Genomic DNA, 19,551 nt, shown 5'->3' with positions numbered 1-19,551 from the left:
GTCTGCAGGTTGGGGATCACAAGGAAGGATCAGGAATCAAAATTGGAGAAGGAAGCAAGTGAACACACAAGCCGAATGATGGATGGAAAAGTTGAGGGCTCCTGAAAAGGCCGAGAAATGGCCAGAGTGTGGACACTCCAGGAGCTAAGCAGAAGGACAGGAACTGATGGTTGGAGGGGGCTATTGTTGAAAATGAGGGGTTCAGATGAGAGAAAGAAAAAGTCATTGAAGAGAGAAGGGATGGAGAAGTCCAAGGTACTGAATGGAGGTCAAGGTGTTAAAGTATATTAACTATAAGACTAAGAATAACAATGGTTCACAAATTCCTATAACGAGTTGATTTATAAAAGGCTTGAATAAAGATACCATTCATCAGTATAAGTACTTCAGATAAATTTATTTTATTTTATTTTTTTGGTTTTGTTTTAATGGGACATTTAAAGGACTTCAAAGAGCAAAGTTTTACCCCCAAAGTTTTACCCCCCAAAATACCAGGCATTTTTTCCCATGTGGAACTTCTTTGTTTCTTGGTTTCTTTCCCTTCTTGAATTTTTATTTTTATTTTTTTCCTTCCTGAGTTTTTAAAGGTGATTAGTCCATTAACGCAATCTTTTAAAAACTGACCTGTTTTTTTTTTTTCTTTCTAACTTCATGTCACAGTGTGTTTCTTCAAAGCTGGGCCTCATCCCCTTGTCCTTGCCTCATAACTTTTTCACAATTGAAAAAACACACTTTTTCCCATATTTACTTACTTTTACAGCTGTTTATTTCCTTTCTTCCTGCCTCGTCTCCCTGTTATAATCTCACTCTTGCTCACATTCCTTTGCTGAGGGGAAAGAACTGGAAGCTTTCCCAAATTGTTCCGGGAGAGAAGTCTCTAGACCCTGGGCAGGCCTTGCAAGCACGCAGGACCTTGCACGGTACATCTAATGAAAAACATTCATCTCACAGGGATAGGCCACAGGTACAGGTCTGATTTGTCAAAGGTGGTCTCTGAAACGTCATCAACATTGCTTTGCTTTCCCACCCCTTGGTCCCTCTTCATTAACGCAAAAATTATTAATTGAGAGCCTATTCTGGGCTACTCAGTGTGGTGATTAAAGTAATTTGCATTAATGGGCAATGACTGATTGCCTCAATTCTCTCGGGGGCATTCACATTTCTCAAATGTGCATATTAATCCAAATAAATCTCTGATTTACAGAATAAATGTGAAACAAACCATTAAGAGTCTATTCAGGATTTTTGGTGACAGAATAAAGGGATTTTCCTTCCCTTGGGATCCCAAAGCAGCCGTCTGATCCCTGAGGAAGTGGGCTAAGACAGAGAACTGGGAAGTAGAGTGTGTGTGTGTGTGTGTGTGTGTGTGTATGTGTGTGTGACGACCCACCTCATCTCTAACTCTCTCCAGCTTATGATCTATGTGTCTTCATTGTTTCAGAGCAGGAGCGACAGGTACGTATGGATTACAGTTAAATTCCATTACTCTTAGATTATAAACTCTTGCTTTTAGGATCCTATTCCCCAATTTTCCACGGAAACGTTTTCAGATACCCACCTTTAAAAAGGTTTTCAGGAAAACAGTCTTCATAGAGGTCCTGGCTGCTGATTCTTCCTTGCCACTGGTCCTCTGCTATTGGAATGAGAGAGGAGCCAGAGATGAGGGCACCAAAACTCAAGGTGTCCGTTTCTCAAGGCGGCCTGGGCTCAGTGAGCTATATCTTTTCCTGCAATCGCTGTGCAAATTATGGGAAAAGGATCCTGGCTGGGCGATAGTGCAGTGCAGTGGTTAGGATAGTGGGCTTGAGGGTGGGACAGATATGATGAGTGTGACTGCCAACCCAATTCCTAGGAGCTCTGTGTCCTTGGGCAAGTCACTTTAGCCTCAGGTGGTGCAGCTTCTCTATACAGCAACAAATGATTCTTACTGAAAGTGTGGCTGATGAGAGCAGCCCTTTCGTGCATCGCCCACCTCCGGTTGCCAGATCTGTGTGGGATGCCGTCTTTCTACCTTGGGGGGTTTTCTTTCAGGCCCAGAGGCTTCCCATGGAATGAAGGGAAATGGGGTATGTAAGGGCTCTTCCCCTTCATCTCTGCTAGAGGAAGGACCTCCTTGAGTCTTGCCTCTCTGGTTGCTACGGGGAGGAGCAGCTCTCTGGAGGAGTAGCTGAAGAGTCAGGGTGAGCAAGAAGAGAGCGTCCTCTTCCCTTTCTCTTCCAGGAGTCGGGGCGCTGAGCCTGGCCCCATGGGGCATGTTTAATTTTAATTCACTCCACTTGCTCTTTGACCATCTCAGTGAAGCCTGTAATATATACCCAAGTACCTTTTACTGGCTTTTTGTAGCCGCTCAGGATACAGAAGGAGAATCAAGTTTCTGAAATGAAAAAAAAATAAAAAATAAAAAATACAGATACAGTTAAAGAAGTCGTGCTTCTTCCTGCCTGAGGACTGTTTACAAGAGGGAAGTGAGCGGGGCCCCCAAGAGGTCGCTGGTGGCGCAGAAACTGAGGCCAGATTGTAGAGCAAGGGAGGAGAAAAACACCCAGAAACTTTCTTCCTAGTTGCGAATAATCGCCCCCCTCCCCTTCGTCTCTCGGTCAGAGGCAGTAACGTGACACCCGGGAGAAACCCGGAGACCCGAGCGCGGAGAGGGAGGGAAGAGGGAGGAGAGAGGACTGCGGAGAGCCGGAGAGGGAAAGGGGAGGGGAAGAAGGAAAACTCCTGTCAAGGAGGTGGAGCGAGGGGCTGGTGTCCGCCTCCTGTTCCTCCCTGCCGTCTTTTAGAGGAGTCTGAACCGGGACAAAACCCGCCGAGACCGACAGACACAAAGCCGGGGGGGTCCACGCTGGCGCTGGAGGCGAGCCCCGGCGGCCGCGAGCGAGCCCGAGGCGCTGCTGGGCGCGGGGCGCGGGGGCGCTAGCGGGCGCGGGCCGAGCCGGGGCCGGGCACCTCGGCCGCTCGGGCCGCGGCGGCGGGGACCATGCCGAGGAAAGTCTCCTGAGCCCGGCAACTTCGGCCCCTCCCCGCCCCCACCCGGGCTGCCCTCCGCGCGGCCCTTCCCATGTGCAGCCGGGCGGCCGGGCTCTCCTCCTCGCAGGCGGATGGGTGACCTTTTCCTGGCACGGGCAGGCTGTGCGAGGCGGCGGAGCAGGCGATGAAGAAGAAGCAGCAGCATCCCGGCGGCGGCGCGGATCCCTGGCCCCATGGGGCCCCTCTGGGGGGCGCCCCTCCAGGCCTGGGCAGCTGGAAGCGCCGGGTCTCCCTGCTGCCTTTCCTGCGCTTCTCCCTCCGGGACTACGGCTTCTGCATGGCCACCCTGCTGGTCTTCTGCCTGGGCTCCCTCTTCTATCAGCTCAGCGGCGGACCCCCTCGCTTCCTGCTCGACCTGCGGCAGTATTTGGGTAAGGAAGGGGGGCGGGCGAGGGCGGCGCCGGCCGCGCGAACTTGTGCGGGGGGTGGGGTGGGTAGAGGGACGCCGGGGACTTGTGGCGCTGCGACCGCCCGCCGGCGCCCCGAGCCTCCCCAAGTGGGACTCCCGGGTGCCGGCTTTCTCCCGCGCGTCGGTCTCTCTGCCCCGAGGCGGAGGCGCTGCCTGGGTGGCGCGCGGGGCAGGTACCCCGGACTGGGCACCGCATACCTTCCCCGCCTCTGCCTCTCGGTCTGGGGCGGAGTGCAGGCGTGTGTGTTTGTGGGTGTGTACGAGTGTGTGTTTTCTGGCCCGGAGATGTGGGGAGCGGAGAGGGGAAAGCACCCCCGCCCCCGGGCTCGGGGCATGGTCAGTGACGGTCGTCCTCAGTCCCGTGAGCACTCCGGGTCGTGCGGGGGTTGGGGTTCGCTCCTCACCCCGCTTGCTTCTGCCAGTTCCTCCCCGCGAGTCCCCCTCCTGCTTGTCAGCTCAGTGGCCCAGAGGCAGTTTTCGGGCTCCGTGCTGACCCTGGGCTGGCTTGTCTTTCGGCAACAGCGAGGGGGACGCGGGGAGCCGCCGCGCCCAGGGAGGGGGCGGTCCGGGGCTATCCGAGGGCGCGGGTCAGCCTGGCTGGCAGTGTCGCCTACTTTGACCTGAAGAACCTCTGCGCTGCATGTGTTTTTCAAGTCAGAACTTTTGGGGGGGGGGGAGGGGAGGGCTTGCGCTTGGTTTCTTAAAAGCGAGGCCGCCTATTTTTAGCAGAGGTGAGGAAGGGGTTGCACCCGGGGAGAAAAGAGCGGCTGCAGAGAGAGGGCGTGACCCGCAGCTCTGAGGTGCGGGGAGGGCGGTGCCAGAGCCAGGCAAGCGCAAGCCCAGGTCCCTGGACCGCGGCTGGCGCGCGCCCAGACCCAGGGAGGCTGCAAATCTCTCACCCGTCGTGGCCAGAAGAGGTTTTGCAGGGGCGGGGTGTGGGGGGGGGCGGGGGGGGAGGCAGGGGAGCCGCCAGCTCCTCGCAAAGGTCCGAGGTGATGAACCTGAGCCACCGGGCAAACATCCGGCATCTGCCTGCCGGGAGCCGGTGTGCAAAGGGAAGCCTCCGAAGCGCTGGACCATATCGGGCCGAAAGACTCCAGTTGGCTGGAGGCTGCCACACTTCACCTCAAAGCCCCCCTCACCCCCAGTCGCAGAAGCCACAGGTCTAGCTAGCCGGCTGTGTCGGGAGCGTTTTGATATATAAAAGCAGGTAAAATCATGTTCCTTCCATGTAGAGAAGCTCATATTTTAAAGGTTTCAGTAGAAACTTCGGAGAGCTATGGTTTTTAAAGATGCTTTACGGAAAATATTGTCCAAGCAGATTTCCAAAGCACAATCCTTAGCATCTGGTTTCTTAGAGGATTTGGGATAATATGCACTTTTATTAGGGAATCAAATCTCTTCTCTCCCTGAGTTCTGGATTTTGGAGTCTCTGTAGCTTCTTAGATTGAGACACCTGCTAGTGCTCCAAAGCTAACTTTTTTTCCTTCCTTTTTCTTTCTTTCCTTTTTTAAGAGTTAACAACATCTCAGCATTAACTGGCATTGGGAACTGTTTTTGAAGTCCAGGGGTCTATAAAATCTGATGATGAATTCTTTGTTGAAATTCCCCTTAAGCAAAATGTGGAGGCCATTGAGGCAGGAAAAACAGTGGATGGGGAATGAAGGTATCTGTTTTTAGTGTCCTCAAGAGCACTTGGCTTTAGGCAGGGCACTCAAACTTCCTGGGCCTTAGCTTTTTCATTAGTAAAGTTAGGGGCTGGACTAGGTTGTACCTCAGACCTCCACCCAGGTCCTGAAATGATGTGTTTCTGATCCCTTCTCAGGGGCTGGAAGTCCTGAGAGGTAGAAAGAACAAAGGCTATACCATGGGCAAAATCAAGAAACTGAACTATCCAGCATGTTAACCTTTTGAAAATTGAGCCAGAGTCTGTTGTTCCCAGAATTGAGTGCTTTCATCTTATATTTCAAAAAATGAGACCTGATAAATTTGGGGGCTCAGTTACTAGAAGGATGCATTCACTCAGGGAACTGGGAAGAACTTATGGGGCAAACAAGGCTCCTGCTTCTACTAACTCATCATCAAGTTTCTGACTGACATGATGGGTGAAAAAAATGATATCACTGTGAACTGAAAATAAGACACCTTAGCCAAATTTGCTCCCTGTTGTTTTGTTACATAAATATAATGATTTGGGGGCGAAAGTGTGCTTGTGGTCGAGAGGGTCTAAAATATACCCTTAATAATATAAGGCCAAGGTGTCTGCAGAATACTTACCCCTTGTTTCCTCCATTCTATTATTTTAGTGTCTGTCAAAACAAAATTCGTGGTTAGTAAACATATCCTCTCAATTTCCTGAGTTAGGCAATTTTGGAGACAACTATTTTCCTTAAATGTAAGTTCATATAAAGTCAAAATTTTCCAAATTGAAATATTTATAGCAAAAAATTTTCTTGACAGGAACTTATTTTAATATACTTAAATAATATAATACAACTCCAAATAGTAGCTACTTGATATTTATGACAATAAACTGAACTTATTGTATCAAATAGGTCATATGATATTTAACATATTGAATATTCTCACAGCAAATCCAGAAGATAGGACCATTCATGATAAAAGCTAACATTCATTGTGTATGTTCCAGTAAACACACATGCAGAGTGAAATTGTAGCCACATACCAATATTACAGTAAGCTTCGACTGTTGTTACCAACACCATTTTTAGTGTGAGAGAAATGAGAACACAGAGATTCACAGACTTGCTGAAGGACACACAGCCGGTAAGGCAGGACTTGAACCCCAATCTGTCTGCTTTGAGCACCTATTGCATAACTACAAGCAGCCAAAATGAGAGGGGAATCTGAAGAGCTGACTGGCTAAAAATAATCTCATTATGTATTTGCATAATTTCACTTTCTTTGATACTTTTAATATGAGTATCTTGAAGGGCCATCAGAGAAGGAAAATAAGTCAAGCAGCTGGTCTGTCTGCTCTTAACTCCGCGTTCCTGTATTAATTTCCCTGTACCAGCGAACTCAGCTCTCCCAGAGCCACACACCTGGGAGGGGGGGTGCGGTCAATTACAATCTTAAATTCCTGAACTTTCTGTCTTCCTTTAGCAGGTTGTTCTTTGTCTAGGCTAGTAGTTTTCAGTGTGTGGTCCCTGGACCAGCAGCAATCACCTGGAAACTTGTTGCAAATGCAGATTCTCGGGGCTCATTCCAGACCAACAGAATGAAAAAGAGTCTGGGCCCAGGACCCAGCCGTCTGTATTTAAGCAAGTCTTCCAGGTGACTCTCATGCAGTCTGAAGTTGGAGAACCATTGTTCCAGGGCAAAGCTTTCCTTTTAGAATGCCTCCTATATAGTTGAGTGAAAGAAGGGAGGTACAAGAGAGGCGATGTGCATGGTTTTATTTTTTACAGATCAACTTTAAAAATGCATCTGCTTTGCTGCTTAAGCCCCATTGTTTCAAGGGAAGGACCAGCCAACAGCTGCAGCTCCAGCTGATTTAAACTCTTGGAGGTTAGGAGATACGTGGAATGGAGTGAAGCTGGCAACCAGAAGGAATATTGGGGAAGGAAAGGGAAAGGAGGCACTGATGATGCTTTCTCTTCCCACAGAAGCTGGGTCAAACAGTTCTTGTTTTCTCGTTTGTTTGGGAATGGGCAAAGTGTGTTCTCCTTAAAGGTACTTTCTGCGGCAACGGATTTGAAAAAATCAAAGTAAGTTGGGAGCAGGGTGGATTTTGCAGGAATAACTGTGGTCTTGATTTTTTACCTCCTTGAAATGGGTCCAGGGAGAACAAACACATACAGTGGGGTAAAATGCGTGGGTTTGGCAAATGGCTATCCTTAAGCTTGGGGACCATTGTTTTTCTAATTCAGTGAAATTCTTTGCCTTTTTGAAGTGGCATTCAGACCTTGATTTGCTATGGAAAACAAATAAAAATCAAGTAAAATCTCCCCCAGAAATTAGGTTATGATATAGCCTCTGCCGGTAGTCTCATTACTTATGAGCTGTGGAAATACCAGAAACTTGGAATAACACTCGTTACCCTGATGTAAACTGAATAAAGCCAGATGGCTTACTACCCATCTTCTACAACTGGCAAACTAATGATTTACCATCAAGCTTTGGATATGGCATTTAGCCTTTATGGGAACTGAATCTGTTGGGTCGATCTCAAATTGACATGCTTTCCTTTCCATTTTTTAAATTATACTACTTTAAAGGGAGATACACTACTTCTATTTCAGTTTTCAGAATTGTCAATCTTTATATATATTCTATATGAGCCTGGCAATTTCCAGTCAAAAAACGAGAGAGAAAGAGACGGAACTTCATCGAATTTGAAGTTCTCCAGGTTTAAACGAATTTAAAGAAAATGTGAAAAATAGAGACCCAGATCCATTACAAAATCATTTCTTTCAACCTTAAAAGTCAAATTTAATTTTTCTTCTGCACATCAGGCATGGTTTAAATATAGCTGCTCTGGGCCCCAGACAGCAATGTAGGAAATGAATGGATTAAATGTGATGTGATCAATAGAAATTGTTGACATAAAAAGAAAATGGCATTCTTGTTCATAGCTGCAAATGTGTCCTATAGTGTTGGCTGGGGACACAGTAGCCCTGTATTAGAGGAAGGACAGAAAATGGAATTCAGCTATGGCAGACTGTTCTGTAAACACATGGCATGAATGGCAAAAAGCATTCTGCCTTGTCAACTATTTTTGATGTAGACTAGTCTTAGTATGAATTGTTTAAAAGTCTGTATAAATATGTATTATCTGGATACTATCTTTCCTCAAATTCCCTGTCATCAATCCAGGTTTAAAACACTAGTTGGCTTTGTGTTTGAGAAACCAGGAGGAAAGTGGTCAAGCTTGTTGGGTCCCAGAAGAAACAGTATCTTCTGCTTCCCCCGAGGGTAGTTCAGGGACAGACACTGTAGTTTGCTCTGCAGCTGTCCTGAAGGGGAGCAGTGATGGACAGTGAAAAGGCATCTTATTTGACAGAGCATGGCTGCTTGAATTGTGAGAAGTTATCCCTTGCTCTTTCTGCTTTTGCTTGTGTTTCTATTTTGAAAGGTGTTTAGACTGGACCACAAAGAAATGTCTTACCTGTATTGATTTTTGTTTTAGAAACTCAGCTTGCAGCGATGATCACCATAAACCCTTTCATTTATTAGAAGTGGAGACCCAAGCACAACTATTCCACCAAAAAATTTTAAAAAATGTAGAGACTGTTGGGTAAGAAAATTCCAAATGAAGCCCATTTTGGTATTACTTTTCATTGTTAAAAGTTTTCTTAATGTATGATTTAGAAATCACACAATTCAGACATTTAAAGTTCTTAAAAGTTTGATAGTTTTTGATAGTTTTTAGTATATGCATAGGCAAATGCAACCATTCCTATAGTTGATGTTAAAGAATTTTCATCAGCACAAAGAGAAACCCCGCACCGTTTGGCTGTCACCTGTTCCTCCATCTCCTCAGCCCTAAGTCAACTCTCATCTACAGTCTGTCTCTATAGATTGGCTGGTTCTGGACATCTCCTAGAGATAAAACCATACAATATGTGGCCTTTGTGATTGGCTTCTTTTGCTTGGCTTATTGTTGTTGTAGTTCATTCATGTTCTAGCATGTATCCCAACTTCAGTCCTGTTAATGGCAGAATAATAGTCCACGGGATAGACCACATTTTGTTTATCCATTATAGGTTGATGGACATTTGGGTTGTTTCTATCTTCTATGAATATTTGTGGACAGGTTTTTTAGCTTAAAGACCTATTTTCTGTTCCTTGGGGTATATACTTGGAAGTGGATCACTAGGTTGTATGGTAATTCTATATTTCATTTATTGAGGAACCACCAAGCTGTTTTTCACAGAGGCTGCACCATTGTAAACCCCACCAGCAGTGTATGAGAGTTTGAGTTGTTTTTTGTTTTAAAAATGTTATTTATTTATTTGACAGAGATCCCCAGTAGGCAGAGAGTCAGGCAGAGAGAGGAGGGAAGCAGGCTCCCCGCTGAGCAGAGAGCCCGACGCAGGGCTCGATCCCAGGACCCTGAGATCATGACCTGAGCCGAAGGCAGAGGCTTTAACCCACTGAACCACCCAGGCACCCCGAGGCTTTAACCCACTGAACCACCCAGGCACCCCGAGAGTTTGAGTTTTTCTGCATTCCCATCAACACTTGTTATTTTTCATTATTTTGATTATCATTACCCTTAATGGTTGTGACATGGTATTTCATTGTGCTTTTGTTTTGCATTTGCCTAATGATGAGTGATGTTGAGCATCTTTTCATGTATTTATTGGCCGTTGTATATCTTCTTTGGAAAAATGTGTATTCACATCCTTTGCCCACTTTTTTTTTTTTTTAAGATGTATTTTAGAGAGCAAGAGTGTACATGGAGGAGGGGCTGAGACAGGAGGAGAGAAAATCTCAAGCGGGCTCTATACTGAGTGTGGAGCCCGATGTGGGGCTTGATCTCGTGATGAAGATCATGACCTGAGCCAAAACCAAGGGTCCATTGCTTTGCCACCCCGGCAACCCCCTTCATCCATTTTTGAATTGGGCTGTGTTTTTGAGTGTTAAGGGTTCTTTATATATTCTGGATACTAGACCCTTGTCAAATATATAATTCTGCTACTTATTTTGAAGTTGCAAAAGATGGTACTGGCTGAAACCCAATACTGTTATGGATTGTTCTCTATTATAGGTGTGTAAATTCTCAAGGGGCAAAACAGTTTCATTCTTTAGTCACCTTCAAAGTGCTAAGAACACTGTCTGGGTATTTAGTACATTCTAAATAAATTCCTAACAATTAACCAAAACCAAGGATCTCTTCAAAAGAATTTTGGGGGGTCTTGTTTACCATCATGGATCACTTTGAATCAGAAACATTTTGGTTGTCTACGTTTAGCTGTCATGTATGAAACTTTATGTGGAGCTGGCACCAACCCATTTTATAGATGTCACAAAGATTACTGTGACTTATATGTGAAGTATGTGTTTAGCTAATTTTGAACAGCAGATTATAGTACAATAGATGTATTTTGTCCTATATTTGCTCACTGTAATGGAGCTGATAAGCTCAGTAGGGGAAAACATTTGGGTACTTCATGTCCATTATACAAGTACTACAAGGCTCCCAAGGAGATCTTGGACATTCTCATAAAATTAGAAGTCATATTCAGTTCATTTCTTATTCACACTGTGCTACAACATAGAGGACACATATATAGGAACAGGATTATGTGTGTTTCTCTTTAGTAAATTAACTTACGGATTTTAGAAAGAAATACTAGTTGCTTTTCCTAAAAGTGTTAGATGTTTTTAGTATGTTTTAAAAATATGTGTTATCAAAATGAGAAGCTTTAGAATAGGTACAGTCAATTCTATGTGCTTGGCAGAGGCTCAATTTGCATAGTGTGTAACACTCTCCTATTGAAAGTGACCTGGGAACCAGACAGCTGTTTAATGTTGTCTGTAATTTCCCAGAGACAGACCCTGCCTTATTTTTCTGGTCTCATTATGTGGCTACACTTCTGCAACAGCCCCTCTGCTGATGGTTTAGGAAGTCCACATTCCAATGATGATCTCTGAACTCCCGTCATTAGTTCATGGTCATGTCTGAAGTTGTGATAGTCTACCTTGTGTTTTGATAGTTTGTAGGCAAGCTCCTTGGAAGGAGGAAGCTTCTCCAATACCTTCCATCTCTACTCTAACACCTCTCCTGGGTGCTCCACACAGACCCTCAGGAACTATCTATGGATTCCGTATATTTGCTGAGCAGACTGTTCTTCGTGAAGGTTCCACATCCTGTTTCGTTTGGTCTCTATTTTAAGTAGAGAACATGAGGAGGAGTGCCAGGAAAGACTTAAGCTCAGGTGATGTCTACGGCCTGTCTCTTCCTGTCTCTTCTCTTCTTGGCTGTTTGAAGCATATGTTCCAAGCAAAGATATTAAAGCCACTATGACATAGAGTTCTGTAAAGATTTCCTCTGTGCATGGGGATAATTGTCCGCCTTTTACCTGTGGAGATTTGGAATTACATTTACAGAGTTCTTCCTGTATAATCAAGAATATCTGAGCTCAGTCTAGAGCTTTGGCTGCATATGACTAGAAAGCAGACTTCTTGTTTCTTGTCGTTTTCCCAAACCCTGACCAGTTGTTTCAGGAGCTTGCAGATGGGTTATTTCTCTCTCTAAGACAGTGTCTTCCTTACCTAGTGATTTGTATTAAATTAGCTAGTCCATTGCCAGCATGACTTTTTGTCTTTAAGGAGATGAGACCAAAAGATGACATGGTTTTTGAAGTCCTGAGCAAATGGATTTAAACTGAGAAGGGCAAATTAGGACAAAATAAAATTAGGGCCCGGTGCACAAACCCATTGACCCTTGTTTGAGGAAGGGTATTAATATCCCCTTAAGTCGAGGCTTTGATTAAGCAATTGTTACTTCACTCATTGGTGGGTGATTTAAGTAATTATTTTATATTTAGCCCTACTGCATTTCTGGAAACACCACTGATTTTTTTTTTTTTTTTCCCCTAGCTCGGTGAGTATGACTTTCATAGTCTTGATGACAATAAAAAAGATAGTGTTCTGAAACACATAAATTATTTTGTTCAGTCATTCAACAAATATTCATGGAAGGCCTGTGGGCCAGAAGCATCAGACATCAGGAAGAACAGAGGCTTTAGAGCAGAGATTTTGATGTGAATTCCTGTGCTACTACTTACCTGGGAGAACTTGGGCAATTGTCTTAACTTCTCTGAACTTCAGGTGTGTTGAGCTATACGATGGGCTTGATAAGTGTTGTTTTATAGGATAAATATCTAACCCAGGGCCTGGCATTCGGATTCAACAAATGTCCATTTTTTCACTTGCTCCTTTGCTTTTCTCAGGCTCCCTTTCCTTCTGGCATGAATGCATCCATGCACGGGGACGCACACCCATGCAAACCCATCCTGCTGGAACGTGCAGACCCATCCTAACTGAGAACTATGAATGTACTAAACTAGAGTTCTTGTGGCTTATCTCGTCACCCGCGCCCTCAAATTGGTGAGGGCATTTCAACAGCTGGCCAGTCCCAGTCATTTGCCCCATTAATTATACACACACCAACCTTCCAACTTCTTCTCTCTGTTGCTTCCTGGAAACAGTCTTGAAAGAACACATTCTGTGCACAGCATGCTTTGAACTTATCCACATTTATCTTTTTCCCCCCAACCCCACATTTATCAAATAAAAATAGTTGTGCAGAGGGGGTATGGTGCAGCCGATGCTCTGGGATGGCCCGCTGTTTGAGGACAGGGTCTGTAACTCGTGCCCTATCAAGCAATCAGAATGCCAGGCTGACACTGTGACAGCTGTGAGAACTTCTCTCACTTAAGACGGAACTACCAGGTCCCGCAGTACGGCCGCTTGCTTTTCTCTGTTCCTGCTTCCCTTCTGTTGGAGGTCAGGACTAGAGCAGTGGACCTGAGTCACGGAGTCACGGATCCTGTCTTTGACGGGAGGCTGGTGAACTTGCCTCTGTTTTGCATATTCTGTTTCTTCCTGTTGCCTGGACCTTCCCTGCCTTCCCTGGGTGCTGACATGTGTGAGATCCACAGGCCATCACTCTTTCTGCTGTAGCTGGTCACTCATGTCCTGGAGAAGCTGAAAGCAAAGGTGATTTTACATTATTTAATAGAAAGTTAAATTTTGTTTAGGAAAACCGTGACCTTGCAATTCCAACGTGGAGCTTCCTGCTTTGACCCCCATCAGCTGTAGGGTTTCCATATGGACTTGATGGTCCATCTAAGACTATGACCCAGTGGCCAGGAATGGGAAAATAGGGGTGGATTTGGGGTTCTTCAAAGAGAGTCTCTAGGTGATTTTTATATGTAGCCCCAGGAGATGCTGCCTCTTTTCTTTTTAGAATCACTGAAGGAGGTGTTGTCTAAGGTTCTGCCTACTCTTTTTATTTTTTTTAAGGATTTTTATTTATTTGTTTATTTTATATGTAGAGAGAGGAGAGAGTGAGGGAGTGAAAGACTGCACAGCAGGAGGAGCAGAGGGAGTGGGACAAGCAGACTCTGCGATGAGCGCAAAGCCCAATGCCAGGTTCCATCTCATGACCACGAGATCATGATCTGAACTGAAATTGAGTCTGACACTTAACCCACCGAGCCACCCAGACACCTCAAGTCCTGCCTACTCTTAAAATCATGTGTTCAAAGAGATAAGAACCCATTTAACTGCAGCAACTAAAATCGTAAGGCTCTTTCCTTTGGTACCAAATGCTTATTTAAATGATTGTAGGAATCTAGTGACTAAAGCAAGTAGAAGACACAAAAACTTTTTAGGCCATTATTTTCAAAGTCTTAATCATAGCTTTCTGTTTCGTTGTTGTTTTTGTTGCTTTGTCTTCATTAAAATTGGCACCACTCCCCCAATGTCACCAAGCTGCAACAGCTTATCTAGACAATACTGGGAGAATCTTGTTGCAGAAATTGTGGGAAACAGAGTGCCCCTAGAAAGTCAGAGAGAGAAAGCAGAGGAAGACATGTCTTTCCAGCATTCAGAGTCTAACAATGTGAGAGAAAGAAAGAAGGAAAATGGGTAGGAATAAGTATGTTCTGTTTTTTGAAGTAGGGTCTCACAGCCTCTCTCTGCTGCCAGCTACCGGCCATCCTGTTCCACTGTGGATAGCTCCAATGGCCAAGGGAGCACGTTATGATGTGGCGAGCTACTTCCGTCTGCTTCTGCTAGTTCTTCTGGAAGCTACACGGAATAGTCTATTGGACTGTATCATCTTTCAGAGGATTGAGGATAAGAAGATGACTGTCATTCCCCTCACAGAAATATTGTCCAGAAAAATAGATGTAGATCTCAGTAGTTCCTCATCTGAAGTCACCTTCAGACATAGACAGTGCAAACAACAAAGGAAAAAAATAAAAGACTGTAAAAGTAGAACCTTCTGAACAATGGTACCCTTTAAATAAGGCAGAAGACCCAGACTGGGGACAGATGTTTCTCTAGGAAATGGGATTAATATGTAGCTATGTAAATGTTCAATAAATCAATTGAAAGGAGAAATAATTCATGAGATAAATGGGCAAAGAATATGAGCAGGCAGTTCAGAGACAAGGAAACACAGAGGGCCAGTAAGTGTATGAGAAGACAAAATGGCCTCCATTCTCTTAAGTACCTTAACCACTTGCCTCTGTCTCTGGAGCCCTTCGCTGGCCTGTAGAACTAAGGAAACTTCCAACTGCCTCTGCTCGCAAGCCTACTTTGTGGAGAGGACTCACTGTCAGAAGTGCCTCTTCTAACCCGTCCTCTTCTGAGAATGACGAGCACATCCATCACCACTGTGTGTTATGATAGGGGAGGGGAGGCAGGGTAGCTCTCGGGACCACTGACACAGGCCCGAAATACTGAAGTCTTGGTGAGTTTTTGGTGCCACCTTTGTGTTGGTTGGGCTGCTCACTGAGATGCCCTTCTCCACACTCACAACCGGAGCCAGTGAACCTCACACAGTCAACCCCCAGCAGCGCCCTGTGCCTGCTTTGCCTCCCTCCATCACCGACGCTTTGCTGAGTCTGTCAGAAGCAGAGCAGAAGACACTGATGTCGCACACTCAGAATGCAGCATCTTGCCTGGGAGTGTTTTCTCAATATCTGGGAAAAACAAGTGAAACTGACTCATCTGGTTGGAGTTCTACAGAAAGATGATTGCAGATTTCATGCGATTTCATTCTGCTTTGGTGTCAAAATTCAGCCAACGATGTGCCAGAAAATGTGTGTAAAATCACATACAGATTTAGACACTCGATGAGGAAGTTATTTTTACCAGGGCGGGGAAGGAAACAGAAAGTGACAGTTGGCAGGGAAGTCAGGGCAGGGCTGAGTAAGGAGGTGAGGTGTGTGCACAGCTGGGATGCGGGCTCGCTGGACCGGCCGGGGGTAGGGGTGGGGGGCCTGCAGCATGGTCGCCTGTTAGCAGGTCGAGTGAGGAGTTCCTGTGCTGCAGACCTCCCCAGAGGGCAGTGTTGACATAAGCTCTGAGGAGAATGCCAGCTGGAGCGGTTGTGAGGGTGACATTGTTCCCACCCAAGACACGCTGTGTGCTGTCCGGGGCTCTGTCACAAGAGCCTCTCTCAAGAACCGCGTAAGACACGGATGTGACTGTGGAGCAGAGGATTCTGGAAAGCTATGCAAATATAAAACCAAACGGGGCAGCATCTTTATTTTGCTTTAGCAGATGATGGGAGCGAGGCCGTGTTATTTTGTTTGCTTGGGCTTTTCCCAATTCCAAAGGCTGCCCTTGCTTGCTGGCCAAGCGGAGATCCAAGATCTTACAGAGTCTGAAGTATTTGTGGTTATGTTCTCCTCGTCCTGCTGTGAGATGAAGAGGTTTCCAGAAGTTAACGGGAAGGAGAAGGAAGGATTTGTGAGGATCCATCACCTCTTTTTATTGCCCTTTTCCCTTGGGCAAAGGATGTCTAGAGTGAGAACTTAGCGATGATATTTGAGTCTCCTTTGTTTGTTTTTTGATGATGAACTTTTCAAAAACATTTGGAAAAGACTTTATCCAAGCATTCTTGCACCTTGCTGTCCTATTCCTTACGACTGGGGAGAGGTGTGTGTGTTCTCTGTGCCTGTGTTGTGAAATGTACACGGTCACGGCCGTGCCGCTCTGGTTCTGACATAGAGTGTGTGTGTAGGTAAAGGTGGTAAGGGTGCTCCCTAGCTTGGAGGGGGAACCTGCTAGAACAGACTTGGGTTCCCGGGAAGGCTTCTATTTTTGTCTTTCATTTCTTTCATGGCATAATGCATTGCTCTTTGAAAACATAGTCCCCTTTGTCCAGATTTTTTTTTTTTTTCCTGGCCACCTTGTTGGAATGATAGGTGACCTTTTGTTCATTTCAGAGTAAGACTTGCCCACAAGGCCTTTTTTCTTTTTTTAATTTACTATTTTATTTATTTGAGAGAGCAAAAGAGCAAGAGAGAACACACAAACGGGGGACAGCAGGGTAGAAGCAGACTCCCCACTGCACCCATACAGGTGCACAAATACAGGGCACCTGTATTTGTTAAAAGCTCCCAAGTAGTTCTAAAATGTACTCCCCCAACAGGGAGCCCAATGTGGGGCTGGATCCCTGGACTCCGGGCTCATGAGCCAAAGGCACACTCTTAACCCACTGACCTGCCCAGGAGCCCCGTCCACCAGGGTTATGCTTTATGGAAGGTTCACATCAGTGAGCCTTAAAGGATCAGAGAACATACGTTTTCCCAGAACTTTCACATGCCCACCCTCCTTCATAGTCATCTTGGTAGTTACCCTCTCTTGTTTCCATCTTGTTCCTTCAGCAAATGTCTGTCAAATGTCACTGAAGTGCACACAGGGGTCTGCCTTCTGCTTGGAAGGGCAGAGAAGGCGAAATAGAGAGAGGGATGAACAGAGGCCTTTGGGAGGTTACCGGAAGATAGAAGAAGCAGTATTTGTGCCCGACTGTGGAGAGGCTGACGATCTCTTTGGTTAAGGCCCTGTTTGTGCCAGTCTCGAGCTCTTTGGCCTGGCTGCATGATAGAATTACCTGGGGACCTTTGGAAAATGCTGATTTCCATTCATTTAGCCTGGGATAGTGGAGTGGGAGGCGGGGGGCGGGGGGCGCGTCCTGGGCACCTGTATTTGTTAAAAGCTCCCAAGTAGTTCTAATATGCAAGCAAGGTGGAGAATACCCGACACGGAGACAGGGGGCATCGTGTGCTCACGAAGTCCTCTTCCAGTGCAGTTAGGGACATTTCACTTAATCTAAAATCGCTTATTAGGTTGTGACCTAACCCTTTAACTTTTGGCTTCTCCACACCAGCTCTTCTCAAACTTGAATGGCATTCAGATCACGTGGGAGTTAGTTAGACTATAGATTTGGGTGCAGTAGATCACGGTGGGGCCGGGATTCTGCATTTCCAAGAAGCTCTCAGACGTCGCCAGTGTGCTCCCTGTGCTCGCATTGGAGGATTTGAGTAGCAAAGGTCCACATTGCAGCATTTCTAGGACATCACTGACTGATACTTGTAAACAGACCCATGAGTCAAAGTACAGCCCAGCCCCCTAAAGATCTGTGCATTTAAACATTTTAGAAAATTCTTCTTTTTTAAAAGATTTTATTTTTAGGTAATTTCTACACCCAACGTGGGCCTCGGACTAACAACCCTCAGATCATGAGTTGCATGTTCCACCAACTGAGCCAACCCCTAGAAGCGCCCCTTTAAACTTCTTTAGAATTGAATTTTTTTTTTTTTTTAGAATTGAATTTTCATTCACCAATTTGATTGTTCGAATTTAAGAACACTAGATTTTTCTTTAGTGAGAATTACACACTTGCGTGATTCAAATTTAAAATGCCTGTTTTTTTTTTTTTATTTCTTTTTATCTCTGTAATCCACAGTATTAAAATCTAGGCTGTTTGGAGATATGTGAATACAGATTTTGACCTAAGGTCAAGTTTATTAATAAGCATTGGAAATAAAACAACTGGTGTTGGGTATGAAGTTTCTTCATAGTTGTTGCCGATTCCTGCACCGTTTTAAATTTTCTTGCTGAGGCCTAGCATCAGAGTTCTTTGCCAAGTGTCCCTCTTATCCAAATACTCCGGGTGAAGGCTTTTTATGTTGTTGTTGTTGTTTTTAATAGCCAGAGCAAATAATGCAAACAGAGCAAGTAATTAGAAGGACTTGGTGTCACGCTTTGACAACACAATTTTAAGAAATAATTAGACCCTTAGTAGATGCTCACTGGAGGAAACTGGAAAACAGAAAAGCACAAAGAAGAAAAGAGAAAGCATGTTAATTGCTTTATTCACAACTGCTTTGGTTTGGTTACACCTTCCTCCGGACTGCAGAATCACAAAGGCCCTTCCACGCCTTGACACATTTCTCTGCAAGGTTGGTTTTCATGGCACGATATCTTGGGAATGTTCCGTGATTCCTTTAGCAGGGTCGGTTTCATATTTAGGCTCTTTCCAGTTTTCCGAGATTCTAGATACAGCTGTGATGAACATTGTTCAGCTGTCGCACTCTTGTCTACTTCCCTGGGATAAATTCTTAGACTTGGAACGGCTGGAGCAGAGTGCGTGCCCGTGTTAAAATCGCTCTTCATGCAAACTGCTGTAATTGTTGGTGTAATTCACCAGCAGTCTGTAACCCGTTTTGCTCATACCCTGACAAAATACTGGATATGATATTGTAAAACCTCACCCATTCCATGGGTGAAAAGTGATATTCTCATGCTATAATTCCCATCTGCCTGTATATTAGTGACATCGAGCAATTTGACTATAAGACATGTTTCCTCTTTGGAGAAAGAGTTTTACCCTTCCCCATTTTTTCCCCTCTAGGTGTGTTCTCCTTTCTTTTATCAACTGTACTAGTTCTTTCAGGGTGGAGAGTATTAACCCTTCCCCTCCTGGTTTTTCATTGCCCTTTGGTTTTTTAATCAATATCTTTTATTTTTCTCGTGCACTAGTTGATGTTCTTCTGTTTATTATTTTTTCTTTACTTTTATGGCTTTTTTTTTAGATTTTTTTTTTTATTATGTTCAGTTAGCCAACATATAGTGCATCATTAGTTTTTGATGTAGTGTTCAACATTTAGGAAGGCCTTTAATCCTGACATCAAGTGTGTAGTCTGTTTTCTTCTAGTTTGTTTGTTGTTTCCTTATTTCATTCACTTTCTGACCCTTCTGGGACTTATTCTAGTGTAAATTAACTCAATGATTTTGCAAGTCTGGCTGGAGAAAAAGTCATCATACTTGAATGTTGTCATTCTTGAACAGTAAATTAATTTTTCAAACATTGAAATGAACTGATTTGATGTTAACGTTTTTAGAGGCTTCAAAACTCCTGTTTGCCATCTAATCTCACACTTTCAGAGGTGGGAGGGCTTTGGAGGCCAACCATTCCTTCTCTGTAGTGCTGGAACCCAGTGGCTGGCCTCTTCTTCCACTGTTTCTCCCAGCCATACCTCCGAGCACGGGGCCCCGCTGCCTAGCCATGGCAGTTGTTTCTGGACATAACTGTTTGTGTGTCCATGCATTGCACA

The 19,551-nt window shown here is 45.0% G+C and overlaps 1 protein-coding gene across 1 annotated transcript in view; it reads left to right on the top strand.

Annotated features, from left to right (window-relative positions):
* The first annotated feature begins 475 nt into the window (after nucleotides 1-475).
* Nucleotides 476-19,551, top strand: part of UST (uronyl 2-sulfotransferase) — a 299,167-nt gene continuing 280,091 nt past the window's right edge. Inside the window, exon 1 of the mRNA XM_082730337.1 lies at nucleotides 476-3,401. Coding sequence (XP_082586463.1) covers nucleotides 3,155-3,401 — 247 coding nt within the window. The 5' untranslated portion in view covers nucleotides 476-3,154. The remainder of the gene's footprint in view (nucleotides 3,402-19,551) is intronic.

Source organism: Mustela nivalis, assembly GCF_964662115.1.
Source record: "Mustela nivalis genome assembly, chromosome: 5".
In the NCBI taxonomy this organism is placed as follows: domain Eukaryota; kingdom Metazoa; phylum Chordata; class Mammalia; order Carnivora; family Mustelidae; genus Mustela; species Mustela nivalis.
The sequence above is the reverse complement of the archived record's forward strand: the minus strand, read 5'-3'. Positions and strand labels throughout refer to the sequence as shown.